We start from the raw sequence: 22,174 nt of genomic DNA, 5'->3' as shown, positions 1-22,174 counted from the left end.
AGTATATTCTTTTAAAGTATATTATTTCTGTAACAAGTACTCTTTTTAAAAGTATGCTACAGTATACTTATTTTTCACAAAAGTCTGATTTACCAATGCTAAATGCTAACACTAATACTAAAAAAGTAATGACTGCTACTCTCTTCCTGATATGGTTTTGTGTACAGTTTGGACCTCTTTAATTATTATAACCCTTTAATTATTTGATGATAAGATAATAACTAGATTTTTAGAATTTCAGAGGAAATGTGAGTGGGGCTTGTCTGTAGAGAACTCACTGCCAAATGTCAGAGACAAGGCACTGCTAAGGTTCCAAAAAGTTTTCCCAAAAACGTTGGTTCCTTAAAGGGGTCATATGATGCTGCTAAAAAGAACATTATTTTGTGTATTTGGTGTAATGAAATGTGTTTATGCAGTTTAAAGTTCAAAAAACACATTATTTTCCACATACTGTACATTATTGTTTCTCCTCTATGCCCCGCCTTTTTGAAACGCGTCGATTTTTACAAAACTCATCGGTCTGAAAAAGCGAGGTATGCTGTGATTGGCCAGCTATCCAATGCGTTGTGATTGGCCGAATACCTCAAGCGTGAGACGGAAATGTTACGCCCCTCACATACTGTTGATGCCGTGTCCCGGCCGGAGCGAAGAGACAAAAACATTAAAACCCATTACAAACGAAGCATTTGTTGCATCCAGTGGGGACATAATTACTGATTATAATGACTTATACTGTCTTTTTACGCATTGCGTTGCATTGCGCCGCGTAAACATAAAACCCTGTCTGCATTTGTGATCAGAGAAATGACAAACAACAAGTGCTACTCTACTGCCCAAAACTCGCGTTTGAATCATCAGTGGCAAATCCTTTAAATGAAAACGTACTTACGTGAGTCAGAACTGCCGGCATTTTAGTCTAACGTAACTCTCCCAGCATCAGTAAACAGTCCTCCATAAAATGTGCCGGCAATCCACAGCACTAAGTTGATGTATTTCCTCAGCGACCAGCACAGATCAGCTCTAGGCATAACGAAGCGGATATCGTCCTCTTTTGGAAGACCAAACAAAGTAGTTTCGCTTTCACAACGAAAAACACAGCAGCCTAGCGTGAGCGAAAGCCCCGGCTTAGCCTGAGCTGAAGCCGGGCAAGAGTGAGCTGAGGCGGCGGGGTCGAGAACGGCGGTCCCGGCAAAGGAGCGGTGAAAACGGACGGCAACAACAATACTACAGCGAGAATAAAAGTTACACCTTCTTTCTTTGCGTGAACATTTGGGCGGCGTTATGCCACATAGTGAACATAGTGAGGTAGATATGTGGGGGCGTGTTCGAACGAGCCGTTTTAGGTAGGTGTGGCTCTTTTATAAATTTTATAAAGAATATCTCTTTGGATTTGAGACTTTAGTCTTTACAACTTTACAGATCTTCTTTATGCACCAAGAGCTTGTAACACTCCAAAGAGAAAGGAAAAAATGAAATCGCATCATATGACCCCTTTAAAAATTGTCTTTGATCTTTCAAGCTGTTTTTTGTATAAAATGTACAACTGCATTGTTTTGCTAACAATAATTTCACAGACATATTTTTTTTTCATTAATTAAAGTGTAATTTTTGCCACATCTGAAATTACGTGCTACCCCTTTCTCAAATCGAGCCGATCTCAGATGCCTGTCTGTGTGACGTCACACAGACAGGCCCCTCCCACGATAGTTTGATTGGCAGTAGCGTTTCAGCACAGACTGGACTGGTGTCTTACCTTAGACCCGTCCTGAGTGCCGGAGCAGATGTAGACAAGAATGACTCTTAAGCGATTGAGGTGTTCTGTTGTTGGATGTAATAATGAACATAGCAGTCGTCATTTACTCCCGACATCTGAGCCGCTGAACTCGCAGTGGATTATCTTTGTTTCTGAAGGGAATGCACCCCCGATCTACATAAATGCGTCTATGTTTGTGCGAATCATTCGTGATCCAGCTTCACCTACAGAAGAATTGAGTGTAAGGTTTTTAATGAATCTTTGCAAATCGCCTTTCCTAACAATGTGCTAAATAGCAAGTTTCACGATGAATGCAGCTAAAGTAAACAGTCTCTCTGAGAGCAGCTCTGAAGAGAGGGGCGGGGTCAGCAGAGCTCATTAACATTTAAAGGAAAATGCTACAAAACTGCGTGCTCTGAAAAGAGCTTGTTTTTGGCAGGGTAAAAAATGTGTTTTTTGAGACATTTTAACCAAACTATGTTTGGTTTGACTTTTCATTAAGACCCTAAAGAATCATATAAACTTGTGGAAAATGGGCATCATATGACCCCTTGGAAGAGAGGGGCGGGGGCAGCAGAGCTCATTAACATTTAAAGGAAAATGCTACAAAACTGCGTGCAAAAAAAAGAGCTGTTTTTGACCGTGTAAAAAAGGTGTTTTTTACACTACCATTGAGAAATTTTAACCAAACTATCTTACAGACTTTTCATTAAGACTCTAAAGAATCATATCAACTTGTGGAAAATGGGCATCCTATTTTTTTCTTAGTGTTGAGAATGTGATTATTTTTTAGCCTGTTTTATCATCCACCACATAAGAATTATAAGTCTGATAGCTTATTATGCTTATAATAGTAATAGCGATGCTTGCCTTAGCCAGCACTAGCATGGTTCACTGGCAGGACATATGCTGAGTCAGGGACGAGAGACATTCACTGTGTCACCTCGGGGGATCTCCAATCAGACAGACGGCCAACAGAAGGCAAGGACATTGCAGACAATTCAATAAAACCAAACCACTGTAACATAAGGGCCTTTCGCACCGCGGGAACCTTTTCATAGTACCAGAACTAATTGTGGAACTGTCCCAGTACTTTAGTACTGTACATTTAGTTCTGGAACTAAAGCGGTGCGAAAGGCCCTATAGTGTGTCTTCACATGGCTCTGTACTGCTGTTATCCAGCATCAGTTAAAAAGTACAAACAGAACTCAGTGCAACGACTTAAATGTTCCAGGTTCAGCTGCCTCGCTGCATAATTCATTTAGCAGCCAAAATGCTTTTGCGACAGAGCTGAATTAAAGGGGTCATATGATGCGATTTCCATTTTAGAAAGCGCACTTTAATGTCACATTAAAAGTTTAACTTAAATTTAGGCCTACAGTTTAAGTCATTATGATTTATTAATCTTTTAAAGCGCTTTAAAGATGGACACTTACTTTTATGTGCTGACTAACCTTACATGTAAGGTACTTGATTAACATTAACAGTAGTGTGTTATTTGATATCACATACATTACGTGTGAACTGAAAGTAATGTTTTGACACTTAATTGCATGTTATTTGCAATTAAAATAAAATGTATTAGTTTAGATTTATATTATATATGCAATTAGCTGAACTTAACTGTGCTTTTTTTTAACCATTTAAATACGACTTAAGTGCTTATTTATATGTAATTTCATAATTCTATTTCATAATTCAACATTTCCGTTGAAACATTTATGTCATGTATTTAAACATATTTGTAATTACACATTTGTAAGATGCAATTAGATACATTTAAAATATATTAACTTAAAAGTATATATTTTTAAAGGATTGTGTTTCCATAATAAGCACTTATTTTAAAAGTATGATAAAGTCTACTTCTTTTTCACAAGGGCCACTAAGGATTTCATAAAAGAATGTTTCATTTTTATGTGAAAGTGAAAGTCAATGTGAAACTCCATTTGAAACCCATTTTACTTCTGAAATTTCAAATATTTCCAAGTGATAGAAGATACTGTTTAAAATGTAGTGATTTTATCCATGGTGAATTGATTGGATTGTAACTATCTGACTATTGGTTAACATTATCGAATAGCCTGTGTGGGGCAAAAGAAAAGTCATTTCAGAGGAATAACAAGTTTTAAAGTTTGATTAAAGTTGTGATGAAGTGGACAGACCTTTTCTTCCATATTGTTTTGCACATCTGAGTAAAAAGGATTATTGAAAAAGAAAATAATGTAGGGCGGGGACTTTGTTCTATGCATCAGCTGTTAAATGGATTTTGAGGTGTCAGCCCTGCATTAGAAAATGAAAATAAGCTTGCAGCTGATTGTGGTTTAAGTAAAATAAATGATTGGAGAAGTCCAGCATACATCACCAGAGAAAAGACGTTTGGTCGTTTCACCAAAAGATCAGTTATGAAATTGTGATTAAACAAAATGAGGTGACAAACTATTTTATAAAATTACACCCTTATATAAATTATATATATTTTTTACTATAAAATCTATAACATGCATGACTAAGAGCATACATGTCATGTTAACTTCAAAGGGAATTCAGTATGAGGGAAGCTGACACAACAGAGCAGTAAAAACGAATGCTATATATTAGATCTCACAAATATGACAGACATCATAAAAACGAAAATATCTATTTACAAATATGTATGCAGCCTTCGACTTCTCCTGCACAGAATGACGTCTTTGTTTTGACTCTCACCCAGTTCTCCACCCTCTTTAACTCACACGTTCTCTGGGAAATTGGCCCATCAGATTTCTTACTTTCAAAATCAAAGAAGAGTTAGGCCCTTTGAGGCTTATTCTTTATGATTCTCTTGTCAGGGCGCAATTTCTTTGTGTTGGACATAAGAATATTAAGGGTCATATGGATTTGGAACGACAAGAGGGGGAATACATTATTGTCAATATTGATTTTTTTCCCCCCTATATAATCCCAACTGGAAAGTTGAACTCATTTATACTAAAAGAACTTCACGAAACTGCCATGACTCACCTAAGTGCTCTTGTTCTGTAAGTTACTCACTGTAATTAACCTATGTTTATAGTCACGATTAAGTCTACTGATGAACCTGTGCATTGTAGTGAAACAATAGGAGAACTGTACATAAGTAGCCTCATTTCGGATTATTCAAATCAGAAAGGCATCAGTGTGCCATCTGCTTCTGTAACAGTATCTGCAATCTTATCTGGTCAGGCCTGTAAAATCCCCTGAGGACTTTGCCCATGATACAGCAGGAGGGCTGGGGCAAACACTCATTCTCTCAGTCTAAGTCACAGCAACTGTGCCAATGCGGATTATATTACCATGCATTCCCTCTCCTACAGTCAGATTGTTTTTTTTTATAATACAACTGCACCCAAACCAGAACTGTGTCTGCCTGTGAAACATGAAACCTTAATATACTACATGTATCTCTTCTTCACTTTCACACATACACGCACTAAACTTTTCATCATTTCTTTTTGAGTGTAACTGAAAAAGGGCTTCATTTTGCCAAAATATTAATAAACACCATAAGCCTAATGTATGCTGCTTTATCTCTGGCTCTGACAAGAGAAAAACACGTTTCTCACAACGTGAAAAAGAAGTGTGCTTCCAGGGTTCACCCAAAAATGTAGTGATTCTGTCAAAATTCTGTTATGAATTACTCACCCTCATGTTGTTCCAAACCTGTTAGACCTTCGTTCATCTTCGGATCACAGATTAAGATATTTTTTATTAAATCCGAGAGCTCTCTGGCCCTCCATAGACAGCAACACAACTTGATTTCTTTGCGCACAAAAATGTATTCTCGTAGCTTTGTAAAATTAAGGTTGTACCACTGATGTCACATGGACTATTTTACTGATGTCCTTGCTATACGTTTCTGAGAACTATCCCTTTAATTCTTTTGAATTATACACTTGTAGTGTACTTCAAATCTAATGCAATATTAATGAAATAATATCATATTAATATAATGGCATATAATATTAATGAATATAATATAATCTAAAATATAATGAAATAAAACGCCACTTAAGTATACTTGAGATATACCACTTTCATGGCTAAACACACACACTTATACACCTTGTAAAATAAAAAATAAAAAGTGCACTTTTTAATAGTCAAATTAAACACAAAATACAATTTAAATTATTTGAATTAATTTGTTTTAAAAAACATGTTGACGTTAAACAAGTACGCTTATTTTGATGTGTTGACATACATGCAAATTATACAAATGTGTAATTAGGCCTACAAATATATTTAAACACATGGCACGTTTTCAATGGCATTGAAGTATATCGACAGTACATTCAGCAGTTATACTTTAACCTTATTTCAAAGACAACAGAAATAATTATGAAATTACATATAAAGATACTTGCGTCCAACTTAATTGGCACAAAAACACTAATTACATTTATTTATATTTAAACTATAATACCCTTTTACCATTTAATTGCCATTAGCATGCAATGATGTGTCTGAAAACATTACATTCACTTCACACTTAGGTATATTATTTTAAAGTATATTAATAAGTAGCTACTCTGTTAAAAAGTATGCTAAACTGTACTTCTTTTTCACAAGGGATTTTCTGCTCACTCTTTTTTTTATGTCAAGTGGGCAGAATTTAATTACATACCATAGCCGGAAAGCAGAGGAAGGAGGCCAATATTTGTTACCAAGCCACTAAACAGTGGGTACAGTATGTAAAGCAGGAAAACTGAGCGGCAATGTATAGGCCTAGTCGCTTTGATTTAATACTATGGGTACACTGCGTTATGTGTTTGCTTGTTAAATATTCTATTCTACAGTATCTTACACAGTTTTGTATTAATGTTATGATATTTAGCCATTACGTGCCTTGTAAATATAATTTAACATTTTACTTCCTGTTATTATTCCGAGCTGTTTAGATTGAGCCTTGGCACGCAGAACATTTCAGAGTCGTAAACAACCAAGCGTTTGTGTGCGATTTACAGCTTCATTATAGGATTTTGCTTCTGTGGTATGCCATCTATTTTATTTTATTTTTTATAAAACAAAGTACTGTGTCGTAGAAAATCATACGTTGACATCAAATTTGACTGACAGTCGAGGAGGGCTAATCAGCGTTCCCTGTCTCTACTGTGATTGGCCAGACGGACACATATGGGCGGGCTCTTGGAAGCCAGCTAATGGCGTGCTGATACATACTAACCTTGTGTCCAGGGCGGGGTGGGGAGACTATTTATATGGGGGAAGTCTCCGTTCTCTGCCATTTGAAGAAAGAAAAAGGGTTATTACTTTGTCAAATCTTCTTACTTCAGATTAAAAATGAGGGAAATCGTGCATCTTCAAGCTGGACAATGCGGTAACCAGATCGGAGCCAAGGTCTGTTTATTTATTTAAAATTCGCAGTTGTTGGTTAATAATCTAGACTATATAGAAAACAAGATATTGCTTTTTCTTTTAGATATTTGTGAAAAAGCGCAGAATTAACCTATTCGTTATATTTTCTCGAACCGCCTAAAGCGGATGCTCGTTCTGATCTGGTTTGAATGAAATCTAGGTCAACCATGTGCTTCCTCATTCGAGTTTTATTTTGTTACATTGTGAAACGCTTGGGAAAATTAAGAAGACGACGAAATTTAATAGTTGCTCAAGAAATATGTATGTTAACGCCAACCGTTCGTTCTCACCGGCGTCTGTCTGGAACTCCCCTTTGTTGAGATTCACTGCAGTGCGACAAAAGGCGTTGTAAAAGCCAACGCAGTCTAGATGCAGCCATAGCTATTTTTTTTAAATGAAGTAATTGCATCAAATATTACCAGACTAGGATAAAACCACTCTAATTTGCTAGTTAAAATAGATTTAAATATTTATATTTAAAAAAAAAAAATAGGTGCCTAATAAATCGATTAGTTCGTAAAGACGCCGGAAATGGATCTCAGCCAACAGGCGTGCGTGCCGCGCGCGCGAGAGTTTTGGGCGGGAGGAGTTTAAAAAAAACACACATTGTCTGCAACTTTGTAACAATTTCTAAGCGACATTAAAATTTATAAACGTGCCTTAGACGTACAAAGGACTTTTTATCTATCGTATTGAGGCAAACAGCATGTTGATGCGAAATATGCGTGGGCGTTTGTGAACAGTTGGCGCCTTTTGTGAGACCCACGCGGTGAATATTTGAAAAGCACAGTTTTAGTGAAACATTTCAATTCACAATAATAAACGAATACATTGTTGCTTTTAAATCTGACATGCATGAATAACATTGTCATGAATTGTTGCCTGTAATTTTACATTCAATCCTCTGAATTCCAGTCCTCTAATATTATCTATTATATTCTTTAGTTCTGGGAGGTTATCAGTGATGAACATGGAATTGATCCCACCGGCTCATATCATGGCGACAGCGACCTCCAGCTCGATAGGATCAATGTCTATTACAATGAGGCATCAGGTACATCCACATCAATAGTACTAAGTGAGCGTGCATTAGGGGAAACCATTTTGTCTTTCTAACTCTGTTTTGTAATCTTTTAGGAGGCAAATATGTGCCCCGTGCTGTGTTGGTGGATCTGGAGCCTGGTACCATGGACTCTGTGAGATCCGGACCCTTCGGTCAGGTCTTCAGGCCAGACAACTTTGTTTTTGGTGAGTATCGTTATTAATGTAAAGAAATTCCATTTGTGACCCTGAACCACAAAACCAGTCATAAGTAGCACGGGTATATTTGTAGCAATAGCCAACAATACATTGTATGGGTCAAAATTATAGATTTTTCTTTTATGCCAAATCATTAGGATATTAAGTAAAGATCATGTTCCATGAAGATATTTTGTAAATTTCCTACTGTAAATATATCAAAACTTAATTTGATTTGTAATATGCATTGCTAAGAACTTAATTTGGACAACTTTAAAGGTGATTTTCTCAATATTTCAGAGATTCCAGATTTTCTAGTAGTTGTATCTCGGCCAAATATTGTCCTGTCCTAACAAACCATACATCAATGGATAGCTTATTCATTTAACTTTATACAGATGTATAAATCAATCAATTTAAAAAAACTGACCCTTGCGGCTGGTTTTGTGGTCCAGGGTCACATTTATGTAAAAAAAAAAAGCGGATGTGAAAATTAAATGCGTTGCCTATTGCAACAGGTCAGAGTGGTGCTGGAAACAATTGGGCTAAAGGCCACTACACCGAGGGAGCGGAGTTGGTGGACTCCGTCCTGGATGTGGTTCGTAAAGAGGCAGAGAGCTGCGATTGCCTGCAGGGCTTCCAGCTCACCCACTCTCTCGGTGGAGGCACCGGCTCTGGCATGGGCACTCTCCTCATCAGCAAGATCCGCGAAGAGTATCCCGACCGCATCATGAACACCTTCAGCGTGGTGCCCTCGCCCAAAGTGTCCGACACCGTAGTAGAGCCATACAACGCCACGCTGTCTGTCCACCAGCTGGTGGAAAACACAGACGAGACCTACTGCATCGACAACGAAGCTCTGTACGACATTTGCTTCCGCACCCTCAAACTCACCACACCTTCATACGGTGACCTCAACCACCTCGTCTCCGCCACCATGAGCGGAGTCACCACCTGCCTCAGGTTCCCCGGCCAGCTCAATGCAGATCTGCGCAAGCTGGCCGTAAACATGGTGCCCTTCCCCCGTCTCCACTTCTTCATGCCTGGCTTCGCTCCTCTCACCAGCAGGGGGAGCCAGCAGTACCGCTCCCTAACCGTTCCCGAACTCACACAGCAGATGTTCGACTCCAAGAACATGATGGCCGCCTGCGACCCGCGTCACGGCCGCTACCTCACAGTCGCCGCCATCTTCCGCGGCCGCATGTCCATGAAGGAGGTGGACGAGCAGATGCTCAACGTTCAGAACAAGAACAGCAGCTACTTCGTCGAATGGATCCCCAACAACGTCAAGACTGCCGTCTGCGACATCCCTCCCCGCGGGCTGAAGATGGCCGCCACCTTCATCGGCAACAGCACGGCCATCCAGGAGCTGTTCAAGAGGATCTCAGAGCAGTTCACGGCCATGTTCAGGCGCAAGGCTTTCCTGCATTGGTTCACCGGAGAAGGTATGGATGAGATGGAGTTCACCGAGGCCGAGAGCAACATGAACGACCTGGTGTCCGAGTACCAGCAGTACCAGGATGCCACCGCAGAGGAAGAGGGCGAGTTTGAGGAGGAGGGAGAGGAAGAGCTGGCTTAAGTCTCTTAATATATACGTGTCGTTTTCCAGGCTGTACCTTTTTGCTCATGTACAAGGAAAAAATAAACGTTCCAAAGCTGTTTTCTTTTTCTGTTCTTGTCTCTTGTTTGTACAGATGTCATTAAAGGATTTTTCTTCTGTTAAAATGTCTCCCTCTTCATTTCCTTAATTTGCAAATATGAATGAACCAATTTGAACCCATCCTCATTCTTCACTGGTCACATACACTGACACATCCTTGTCAAACCTGTTGGGATTGCCTCTAGACATCACGTGAATTAACTGATCTCATGCAGAATGCTTCTTTACGTTACCAGTCATAAGTTTCAACTGTCGCCAATTATGTAACATCCATATATGCAAATCATAACTAACACTAACAACTGATCACATGAAATAAAGATGAATTTTTATGACATTCGTAAATATTGGTTTAATGCATTTTATCATTTCACATTGTGTACATTTATCTGTTATGATGTCTTAATTGATGTCCATTTTAAGTTATCAAACCTAATGACATAAATGGAAGTTATATAGTGTCCAGAAATGTTAAATTAAATTTGATCTTGTATTTACATGTATTATAGTTGTGGACTATCTCAAACATGGTGGCTGCTTGGCAGTTTTTCATTCACGCGATGGCCATCATTCATTCTATATACTTTAATATATACAATTTTAATAATTTTCATAACTTTAATAATGAAATCGAGTAAAAGCAAGCAATATATGTGTATGTGTATAACTATATATATATATATATATATATATGTATGTGTGTATATTAGGGATGTGCATCTCATGGCCGATACAATACGCATCTCGATGCATAGCCAACGATACGATACATTAAAGATACATATGCAACAGCTACCGATGCGATGCGATTCACCCCTATTACGATGCAGTGGAGAAAATATGATCACTTTTAATGCCTCGAGGCCTGTTTCATAAAACAAGTTTACCAAATAACCCAGGCTTATTTCATTTAGTCTGACTCATTGTCAAATGATTTCCATAAAGCAAATTTAACATGGGCCTAGATCAAGCTTAGTCACTGGCAACTTATGCTGGGAAACTAACCTGGTCTAAAGCAGGCTAACTCTACTCTACTGACCAATAGGAACATAATGATATTACCACTGTCTTTTTTTTTACAGTTTCTAGCCATGCAGCCTTTCTCTCTGGTTTTATTACAGCTGTACCTTTTATAGTTTGCAGAACAGATAGCAGAGCATTACAATCTACAATAGTTCTTTAAAGCATTAAAATCAGTTACTGCTATCATAAAAAATACACTTTATATGTAGGTTTAAAAGTCTATAAAAGACACATTTAATGTCCAAACATTTTTGTTTATCAAAATGTATATTTTACTCTGAATTATTGCGCTCCTATTCGATTGCGCTCAGTCTGTTTACGCGCATGCGCTCGTTGCGGGGAATCTTCCCATCCCTAGTGTGTATAGATATGTATATATACATACATACATACACACACACACACAACTAAAAGCTATATGATTTATTTGTATAAAAAATTTTAAGCATTTAAGAATCTTTTACTCACTCTCACATCTTTCCAAACCTGTAAAACACAAAAGATGATCATTTGAAAAAGTACAAAAGAAATATGATCTTACAGGTTTGGAATTGCACAAGTGATATTAATTTTAGAACTATATCAAAGGGTCTCTGAGATAATGAGAAACATATCAGTCATGTGCGGTCAAAATTATTATTATTATTTTTTTTAATTTTAACATGAGTATTAGCTTCAGTAAAATTAAGCCATAACTGTATATTTGGCCAGCACAGCATAATTAGAGCTGTTTTAACTGGAAACAAATGTTGATAACATGGTATTTATTAACAAGGGATGGTTTATTTTTCATAGTTATTATATAACAAGTTGTGTTTATAGCTTCAAAACCAGTAATACTTAAAGGCATAGTAAGGGATTTCTGGTAGCCAATGTTTATATTTGAAATCACCAAAACAAACACGCCCCTACCCCAAAAGGGTCTTGCCCCTATTTTGATAGCTCCGCCCCACACATACGTACGCAAGCCAGGCAACGATTAGTTCTGTGAAACAAAGCAAAACCAATGTTACACCGTGTCTATGGACGTGAGCGGCGCAGAAAACTGCTGCCGGGTTCTATTTATGACGTGCTGACACACATTTCAAATGGTTTTCAACGGTCGTTTGATCGCGTCCAGTGTAGGCAGACTTTAGCTGTTGTAGACACGGTGTTACTCAACTATTGAGAAGAAACAAAGCAACCTCGGCGTCCGATCGCAGGCCTCCGCTCCTTGAGTTCTCTCCAGCGCTGGAAAGCTGATCCGATATTTACACGGGTCCTACTTCTTGCCTTATCGTTCCGCAGACGTTTTCCTCTTTTGTTTTTTATCCGCCATCTCTATCTTTCTGTCACTCGGCTCGGCTAATGTCCGTCCTGTGCACTGAAAGCTCTCTCCTCCACATCATGAGTAGACACGCCCCTTATTGCTGATTGGCTACAAGTTTGTTTTGCGATTCGGCCCGAATCAGTTTTTAAAGCGTTTTTGAAAAATCACTTACTATGCCTTTAAATGCGTTAACTTAAAGGAACACTCCACTATTTTTGAAAATAGGCTCATTTTCCAACTCCCCTAGAGTTAAACAGTTGAGTTTTACCGTTTTCTAATCCATTCAGCCGATCTCCGGGTCTGGCGGAAGCACTTTTAGCTTAGCTTAGCATAGATCATTGAATCTGATTAGACCGTTAGCATCTCGCTCAAAAATGACCAAAGAGTTTCTATACTTTTCCTATTTAAAACTTGACTCTTCTGTAGTTACATCATGTACTAAGACCGACGGAAAATGAAAAGTTGAGATTTTCTAGGCCGATATGGCTAGGAACTATACTCTCATTCCGGCGTAATAATCAAGGAACTTTGCTGCCGTACCATGGGTGCAGCAGGCGCAATGATATTACGCAGCGCCTGAAAATTTGCGTAAAAATACTCCTCAAAAATAGTGGAGTGTTCCTTTAATCTTACCACAAACCAAGCGAATCATGAATGTCCTTATTACATTTTCTCAGCAGATGGCGCTGTTGTCTAAGTTTTTCTTCTCCATACAAAGTAGGATAAGATCCCAACACTGAGCAAGAGCAGAGACCAGCAGCACACCTTCATCACCTGGTCTTCGAGATTCTGCTTCTCGCCAAAACGACTGATAAAACCTGACTGAGAGCAATACACAATGTTAGATATTATAAAATAATTATTAATATAAGTATCCACCTTATTTTTCAACGAAAAAGTAAGCTATTTCCTGTGAATGTGCGACACTTCCGATCATTAACAGCCAGACGCCAGTAAATAACTAAAATAACTTGTGCACTAAACGGTAAAACTAGCTATACCAGTGTATTTGATTACAATAATGGATTTAAATGATATGATGACAAATGCCAGTTTGCAATATTAAGCAGCATATAAAGAAGGCTGCTGTTTTTGTACAGCTAAAATAACTGGAAGCCTCGCACATTCACGCCCGTTAAATAAGCGCGATAAAAAGGTGTTCGTTTACTGCAGCACTAAATATCTTCTAATTTAGAAAATTTCAGGTACTCAGTATGATATTGACAATTAAAAAAATAAGTATGAAAAATATGTCCCATGAAGATGATGAATTTCTATAGAGTGGTAACATAAATTGCTCAAATCATGGCAGTAACCACTTGGATTAGATCACGTAATGTGTTTTTCTTTAGAAAACTTTACTTCACTACATTCCAAAGCATAATGTACTTTTCACTGCGCTACATTTCATAAATTAAAGTTGTTGTTGTTTTACCTTTTAATACTTAAGAACATAAAAAATGTAGTACTTTCTTGTACTCAAGTAAATCTTTGAATTATTTTTACTTGAGTAAAAGCAAGAAAGTAATAGATTTCTAATGTAATTAAGTATTAAATGATATTTAATATTAAACGTAATGCAGTAAAAAGTACAATATTATGCTTTGGAATGTTGTGAAGTAAAGTTTTCTAAAGAAAAACACTCTGATAAAGTACTGACACTTGAAAAGTATTTTTACAGCAGAGTAAAAATACTTCACTACTGTCCGCCTCTGTAATAGCACAGTCTAATGTTCCAAAATATTTAAATGTGCAGTTCCTATTCTGCAGGAAACTTATTGAAACCTCTTACAAGTCCAGATTTCACTCCAGTATATTCAAAGCACCCGATTCAGCTAGCATCTGGCGACAATAATCATCATAATGATTCAGAATGGAGCCAAATGGGTCCTGAGGCTTAACGAGAAGAGACCTGCTTGGACCCTTGACACTTACCCATCCTCCTCTGTCCCTGATCTCGGGGCAGATGACCCTCTCTACGTAGCTGCCCACGCACTCCTGAATCTGGGGCAGGACATCAGACATGCCCCTCTCCTGGCAGTGCAGTGCCAGCTGTCCAGAGAGAACAAACACGGACAGCACGGCGCTCCAGGCGAGGTCTCTACGCCGAGTTGGTGCAAAGTGCTCATCCAGAATTGAAACGAGGGTCGAGCAGGCCGTTCGGTCCGTCACGTCCTGGAAAACACGCGGCCAGCGGCGAAAGAAGATGGGGAAGCGAGTGAGCAGCTCATCTCCAGCGTGACGCAGGGCGGCCGTGGCACGGGATGGTGCTGGACCCACCGGGATGCCTGGTTTGGCCGTCACATAGTTGATATAGTCATATGCCATCAGGTAGGCCTCACGCACCAATGGGTCAGGACTGTTGAGGCCTCGGCCAATCACAGCTTTATCTGACAGTCCCATGACCTTAAATTACAACAATCTGCCCTCAATAGGCAGGCAGTGCCAATGTGCAAACTTTAGTATCCACTCTTTAGATGTTTAGGTCACATTCCATGCCATGGTTCATACATAAACTGTCATTAGTAATCTGCACTCAGTGATTGCTGTGAATAAAAAGAAAATTCAAGATCAGATACTTCTGTTAATAAATTATCTCAATGCCCCCCTTTGTCTAAGACATTGGTAACGAGGCACATCCGAATTCAATCATAGTATCACATCCTGTCTGCTGAGATAAATTCATCTGACTGATCTGATGATACCACTACTTTATGATTCCGTCTGCAAGGTGCGGTTGGTGGTCATTGGTCTGTGAGTAAATGTACCTTTTTGACCAACCTTTTCCACTTTTGATGTAATTTGTAGCACTAAATTAGTATCGAAGTAATTAAATATTTGCTTACATCTTTATTTAAGTGTTTTTTAGGCATTTCAATTTAGAATATATTAGATTATATTAATTTCAATTCATAAATGTATTACTTTTAACTCACTGGGGCCCCCTGGAAGTTTGCTGAGACCCCCTAGTGGGCTCTAGCTCCATGGGTCACTCTTAAAAATAAATGCTCTTTATTGGCATTGATGGTTTCATGAAGCACCTTTAACATCCATTGAATATTTCCATTGCACAAAAGTTCTTTACAGTGGAAGATGGTTTTTCAGATAATTAAAACATCCTTAACTAAGAAATTTCCCAACTGTTCATTGGGAAACCAAATATTATTATTTGTTATTATTTTTAAAAATGTTGAGAGAACCATTGCCTTATTTCTCTGGGTCAATGATATATTTAAATTTCTGTATTAAAATACATATATATATTTTTTTTTATAAATTCTTGAAAACGTCATTATAAAGTAGTTTGAGCTTATGGGTATTTCTTATTATTTCTTATTCTTTTTTTTTAACAAACTGCTTAATAATTTAAACATATATACACACACAGGACACATGCAGATAAAGGTCGATAAGTCTCTTAAAATATCAGATCACCTGATCTTGTTTGTTTAGGTTGTGATATGGTAGTGTAAAAAATAAACTGATATTCATGAATTAATAATTCATGATGTTTGTAAAAATACTTTTTATACTTTGAAAAGTACATATAAATTTTTTTTTATTTTTATAATTAGATGTATATACACACATGCATTGTAGAAAACCACATAACACCAACATGAGAAGAAAGAACTTGGCACATGTGTTTACATTAAAAAAAATATATTTTACCATTTTCTTTATCATGGACACTCTTATTTGTCATTGACCTCAGTCTTAAACAGCATTCAAGGAAATTAAATCAGTTAACCTGGCAAAAAAAGTGAACTATCAAATTATTCAAAAGCAGAAGTCTCTAATTTAAATGTCCAGATTAATGCATTACAATAATCCAGTGAAAGGAAATATCCTTTCCAGCGAAGGCCCGGTGACTCACCCTTCTAGGCGCAGAAGTGAATCATGCCACAGCCAAACAATCAGGATTAGTTAACAGCTGACAGAAGTACACTGTACAACTGGAGATTCTCTAGAGTGAGCCGATGTCTGTGAGATTTACATGTGCATGTTGTTGTCCGGCTCAGACTATATTTAGTTCCCTTGTCTGTAACAGATACAGAAGCTATTTGCATGCTCAGTCATTTGGGAAATGACACCAGGACTCTGTCCTGCATGACTACAGCTATAAATACTCCACATATAGAAGCGTTCAGACAAGAGGCGGCTATAACCCGCTGTGCCTTTCACTATCTGGTGTGTTTGTCTATAACGTAAAGTTCCAGAATAATATCAGGCTACTTTGCATTGTAATTGAGCTATATATTTGAGAGAGACGAAAATTGTTTTTACGGGTGAAAATCTACCAAAGTCCATGCTGGGTGACACACTTGCTAGCCAGTTTGCTGGTTATGATTCATAAATTATTTAAAAGATATTAGTTGTTTTTTAAAATTATGAACTGCAATGAATAATTGGTGTTCTGAAGTAACTGTTTTTATTTTTGGTTTTATTTTATTTTTAAAGGTTCTGCACACAATGATTGAATGTCTTTGCATTACATAAAATATGAATGCAAGTGGCATTTTCCATAAACAAATATAGCATGAAAACCCCTTTAAGATTGATAGACTTCATACATAGATTTCACAGCATATGTTTGCAGTTGCCACTGGCTTTGATATTTTGTATCTAACGAAATTACCAATGTTATAGACCTTAATCATTTTATATTGAATTAATGCAAATGAAAACGAGGCCGTCCCTTTTGAAAAAAACAGCATATGCTGGTTAAGTATGTTTTGACGCTGGGATGCTGGTTTAAGCTGGTCCTTTGCTGGTTTATGCTGGTCCTTTGCTGGTTTAAGCTGGTCCTTTGCTGGTTTAAGCTGGTCCTTTGCTGGTTTAAGCTGGTCCTTTGCTGGTTTAAGCTGGTCCTTTGCTGGTTTAAGCTGGTCCTTTGCTGGTTTAAGCTGGTCCTTTGCTGGTTTAAGCTGGTCCTTTGCTGGTTTAAGCTGGTCCTTTGCTGGTTTAAGATGGTCCTTTGCTGGTTTAAACTGGTCCTTTGCTTGATTATGCTGGTCCTTTGCGGGTTTAAGCTTAAACCAGCAAAGGACCAGCTTAAACCAGCATCCCAGCGTCAAAACATACCTAACCAGCATATGCTGTTTTTTTCAACAGGGGTGGGGGATAGACAATGGCACGCACTTGATAAAAGGTCCTAGATCATGTAATTATCACAACTCACAACTTTCAAAACGATTTTATGAGGGTTTTGTCTACTGAATGTCTTTTTAGGAAAGACGTTTCGCCAGCTGAACAATCACTATGTTGTTAAACGGCAATCCATTGAACGCATGTATAGTTTATCACTCACATAGGCTACTCGTTTTACATTCCTGTCAAAAAATAAATATTACGCTATCCTGACTAAGGTTTATACTCATTAACTAGACTACTCATATACCTACCATCAAAACAACTGATAGTACAGAAGTCAGAACATTTTTTTAACCATTATGATTAAACATATTCGTACCTGAGGCAGTGCATGGTGTGATTGGATGCTTTAAAAGAAACATAAACCCCCAAAATAAACTCCTCTAGACAGACATTTACCGACCACTAGGGGGCATTGTTATACTTATAAATGGGCTTCACAGAACCCTGCAAAACCAGTCCAATATCTTTATCTAATTGCATTCTCTTGTCAGAAATAGCTTAACATCATATGGGTTGCTACCATGTGTGTGAATGATTCACTGAATGCATTTAAACTGTGATAATTAATGAATATTGAATATAATGAATAATATTCTGAATATGTACATCACCCACAGAGCTTTTCAAGTATTTATTATTTTCATACAGGGTAGGTAAATGATTTTAATAAGACTAGACCAAATGATTCCAAGTGCAGTCTGTAGCTAAATAATTCAGTATGAAACACAATGTGATATTCTACACTGTGTTTAAGGGATAAAAACTACTTGATATGAGAATTACAAAACATCTAGTTATTTATTAAACGTTTCAAATGGATTGTTAATGTGTTGTGAAATTTTAAAATGCAATGCATTGCACTGTTCTGGAAGCTCCTTTCTGCACTATATTGGTCTCTCTTAATTGTGTGTATTAATTAAAATGATTACCCTCCGTATTTAAATGATTGACCTCGATTTGCAAAGGGGCTTACATTTATTTGCATACAGTTTCGGAAAATAGTGTGGTGGAAAGCGTAAGAGTGTGAAAGCGTAAGAGACGACTCCATTAAAAGAAGTTATCAAGCGCGAAACATTGAGAGCCGTCGTGAAATTCTTCACCGGTCCACTTTAAAACGCCGCGAATAATCGGTGATTATTTTCTCATTTCGGAGCCTCTGTGGTTTATGGGTAATTTTAAAAGGTTTTTAATTTCCTGTCGAGTGCGGAGTGCTCAGATGTATCCGTGTGTGCGCGAGGGATTTGTGTTTTTGTTTTTACAGCGAGCTGTGCTCAGCTCTGGGCTCGTGTGTCATGTAGGATTTTAATACGGAGCTCATTTCCTGGAGCAGCTAAGATAGAGATCAAAGCCTTTGCTTGCTCTCATTGCTAAGTGTGGGACAGTCTGGGAGGTGTGTGGGTCTGCTGCACGTTTAAACCTTCCTCCCCAATAGCTCTTGTGTCATCAGCTTTCTCTCATATTGGGCTCATATCGTTCTTTGTTTTACCTCATGTTAGTACTCTCTCTGCTCTAAATCAGGATAATTCAGTTTTGGGACTGAATGACACAACCATACTGGCATGTCCGTCCTTTATAAGATGGTCTCTGGCTCAGCGCACTGACTGCAGAGCATATTTTCCTCTCATTACAGATTGTATAACTGGTTGTATTTTACATAGCAACACTGGGATGCTTTATATTTTCTATAACCTTATTATGCCAATAGGATGGAGGTGGATGATTATCCTGAGCGAAGCGATAGCTGCTGAATAATGACTGAAGGGACCTTATGAAGGGAATTATGATTGGTGTCGTGATCCTATAGGTAGACGTGGATCAGCTGAGTGCGAGCTTGACTAACATGGCCTGCCAGAACTATCACTACGCTCCATTTGTCATGTAAACACCACAGGATCTGACTGAATGTAAACTTTGCGGATAAATAAACTCAGAATTGCGAGATATTGACTCAGAATTCAGACTTTTCCCCTCTCGCAAACTCGCGAGAGTTTATATCCCACAACACATCTCACATATATATATATATTTTTTTTTAGTTTACATCTTGTAGTTCTGTCTTTTTTTCCTGCCATGGAAAAAAAAAATGCGATTTTTCATAATCTCACAATCTCGATCTCACAATTTTTGCAATTGTGAGTTTTATCTCACAATTCTGACTTTTTCCTTCAGAATTCCAGGAAATGTCACAATTACAATTGGTCAGATTGTGTTTATCTATATGTGAGTTAAACATAATACCACCTTTTATAAGTAATCAATGCAGAAATCCAGATGTAAGAAACTATCACTCCATCACTCATGTGTTATATTGAAAAGACATGAATGAGAATTATAGGGTTAGTTCACCCAAAAATGAAAATTAGCCCATAAATTACTCACCCTCAAGTCATCCTAGGTGTATATGACTTTCTTCTTTCAGACGAATCCAGTCGGAATTATATTAAAAATTGTCTTTGATCTTTCAAGCTGTTTCATGGCACTCAGCGGGTGTTGCATGCATCAGTCCAAAAGCACTTAATTAAAATGCGCCCATCCATAAAAAAAAGTGTCTCACACGGCTCCGGGGGGTGAACAAAGGCCTTCTGTAGCGAATCGATGCGTTTTTGTAAGAAAAATATCCTTATTTAAAATGCACCATTTAGTGGTAAGATTATTGAAGAATTTACTTAGTTTTACCTGTGAGTTTAGTAAACACGACAACTTTAACACTACTGTTTCATATTGTCTGTAAAAATGAACACCAAAATGACACCTTCTTTGAGACAACTTTGACGAGCCTTTTTGTTTAGTTCCTTGCACATCTATAATGGTTTTATTTTGTGTAACCTTTTTCCATTTACTGTGATTTCTGAAATGGGTTAGAAGACATCAATAATCTTTTTTGTGACACAGAGGGAGGGAAAGAGAGGAAGGTATAAAAGAACGAGCGAGTACACCTCACCGGCTGAGCATGTCTGATTTGATAGAGAGAAGTGTAGGGAGTCACTGCAAATTACAGGATGTTTTTATTGCATTGTGCCAAGGGCGCCTTCCAATTTCCCTCCTCCCCATACACCTATCACTTATTTTAAACCCCTGCCTCTCACAGTTCATCTTTCTCCCCTCTGAATCACTCCCTTCCTAAAGTGGAGGATGGCATCAAACGGAAGAAAAGAGGGGAAATTTTCCCTGTGTTATTACTTTTAAAATAGGGATGAGACGGGAAGAGAAAGAGGGTAATTTAGCTGTTTGAGACTTGCTGCTAGGCTAATGGCCTCGCTAGGTCTCCAGCAGTAAGCTCAAACAATAGCTAAGTCTTCCCACTGACACATTAAGAGCAGGATAAAGAGAATGAAAGAGAGATTGAATGTTTAAAGGATGAGAAGCGACACAGGGAGGTAGGATAAGGCCTAGGCACAGGTTTAAATGCACTGTTTCAGCCCAAACATCTGTGAAACACACATAGCGCCTGACAGAAGAACAGCTCTAGCAATGGTAGGAGGACCATTGCTAGAGCTGGTCGCAAGACTTGATTAATTCCACCTGTCTAATATGCTGTTGGTCATTATGCGTGGCCTAATGGATGGAGAGTCGGACTTGTAACCCGAAGGTTGTGGGTTCGAGTCTCAGGTCTGGCAGGGATTGTAGGGGGAGGGAGTGAATGACCAGCGCTCTCTTCCACCCTCAATACCACGACTGAGGTGAGACCCTTGAGCAAGGCACTTCACCCCCAACTGCTCCCTGGGCGCCGCAGCATTGGCTGCACACTGCTCCGGGTGTGTGTTCATGGTGTGTGTGTGTGTGCATGTTTGTTCACTACTCACTGCTGTGTGTGTGCACTTGGATGGGTGCACATAATAAAAACTCTTTTGTTATGTTTCTTTAAACCATTCCTGAACAATGTGACAATGTGTGCAGTGTAGCAGGGTGAAATATCCTACCAAAGCTATCAGGGAAATTCATTGCCATGAAGGGTGTACCTGGCCTGCAATGAGGTTTATGTAGGTGGCATGTGTCAGATTGACGTCCACATGAATGGCCGGAAACAGGGTTCCCCGGCAGAACATTGTCCAGAGCTTCACAGTCCCTCAACCAGGGATAAATCTTCATACAGTGTATCTCCATCCAAGAAAACATGATATATAAGAAAACAGGATTCATCAGACCAGACAACCTTCTTCCACTGCCCCAAGATCCAGTTCCATTGCTCATGTACCCATTCTAGGGGCTTTCGGCTGTGGACAGGGGTCATCATAGAGACTTTGACCAGTCTGCACCTACACAGGCCCATCATTAAAATTGTTGTCACATAGACCTTCTACAATCAATGAGCCTTGGATGCCCTACATGCTGTCACTAATTTGTGGTTTGTCCCTCCTTGGACCACTGTTGCTAGGTTCACGAATGCTGACCAGTAGCACCCTACAAGCCTCACTGTTTCCAAGATGCTCTGACACAGTTGTCTGGCCACAACAATATGGCCCATGTCAAAGTCATTTAGATCTTTATACCTGCCCATTTCTCAAGTCCAAGTCCACCAGAGTCCAAGTTCATTCATAATTGCAGTCTAAGTCCGAGTTCATTTGTAATTGCAGTCTGTGTCCGGGTTTAAGTCAACCTGAGTCCATCCAAGTCCAAGTTCATTCATAATTACAGTCCG

General features: G+C 38.5%; 2 protein-coding genes across 3 annotated transcripts; one reads left to right on the top strand and one right to left on the bottom strand.

Annotated features, from left to right (window-relative positions):
- The first annotated feature begins 7,002 nt into the window (after nt 1-7,002).
- On the top strand, nt 7,003-10,081 carry LOC107714572 (tubulin beta-1 chain-like). Its single transcript, XM_016520445.1, has 4 exons — nt 7,003-7,129; nt 8,093-8,201; nt 8,285-8,395; nt 8,905-10,081. Exons 1-4 carry the CDS (start codon nt 7,073-7,075, stop codon nt 9,963-9,965), a joined length of 1,338 nt encoding a protein of 445 aa, XP_016375931.1. The 5' UTR covers nt 7,003-7,072; the 3' UTR covers nt 9,966-10,081.
- A 2,942-nt stretch (nt 10,082-13,023) lies between these two features.
- On the bottom strand, nt 13,024-16,447 carry bcl2l16 (BCL2 like 16). 2 transcript variants are annotated; one of them, XM_016520507.1, is made up of 3 exons: nt 16,256-16,447; nt 14,314-14,924; nt 13,024-13,200 (listed from the first exon to the last, which is right to left on the bottom strand). In XM_016520507.1, exons 2-3 carry the CDS (start codon nt 14,779-14,781, stop codon nt 13,072-13,074), a joined length of 597 nt encoding a protein of 198 aa, XP_016375993.1. In that variant the 5' UTR covers nt 14,782-14,924; nt 16,256-16,447; the 3' UTR covers nt 13,024-13,071. The 2 variants fall into 2 exon arrangements, with proteins under 2 accessions (XP_016375993.1, XP_016376005.1); XM_016520519.1 differs by having other exon boundaries at nt 14,314-14,784.
- Nucleotides 16,448-22,174: the final 5,727 nt, after the last annotated feature.

Source organism: Sinocyclocheilus rhinocerous, unplaced genomic scaffold (genome assembly GCF_001515625.1).
Source record: "Sinocyclocheilus rhinocerous isolate Xijiao unplaced genomic scaffold, SAMN03320098_v1.1 scaffold2749, whole genome shotgun sequence".
Taxonomy (NCBI): domain Eukaryota; kingdom Metazoa; phylum Chordata; class Actinopteri; order Cypriniformes; family Cyprinidae; genus Sinocyclocheilus; species Sinocyclocheilus rhinocerous.
The sequence above is the reverse complement of the archived record's forward strand: the minus strand, read 5'-3'. Positions and strand labels throughout refer to the sequence as shown.

What these genes read in the sequence shown, in the direction of transcription:
- LOC107714572 (XM_016520445.1), top strand. Translation starts at nt 7,073, where the DNA reads ATGAGGGAAATCGTGCATCTTCAAGCTGGACAATGCGGTAACCAGATC. An exon ending in CTATTACAATGAGGCATCAG is followed by an intron (nt 8,202 to 8,284) that starts GTACATCCACAT and finishes GTAATCTTTTAG; the next exon opens with GAGGCAAATATGTGCCCCGT. An exon ending in GCCAGACAACTTTGTTTTTG is followed by an intron (nt 8,396 to 8,904) that starts GTGAGTATCGTT and finishes CTATTGCAACAG; the next exon opens with GTCAGAGTGGTGCTGGAAAC.
- bcl2l16 (XM_016520507.1), bottom strand. Translation starts at nt 14,781, where the DNA reads ATGGGACTGTCAGATAAAGCTGTGATTGGCCGAGGCCTCAACAGTCCT. An exon ending in TCAGGGACAGAGGAGGATGG is followed by an intron (nt 13,201 to 14,313) that starts GTAAGTGTCAAG and finishes TATTGCTCTCAG; the next exon opens with TCAGGTTTTATCAGTCGTTT.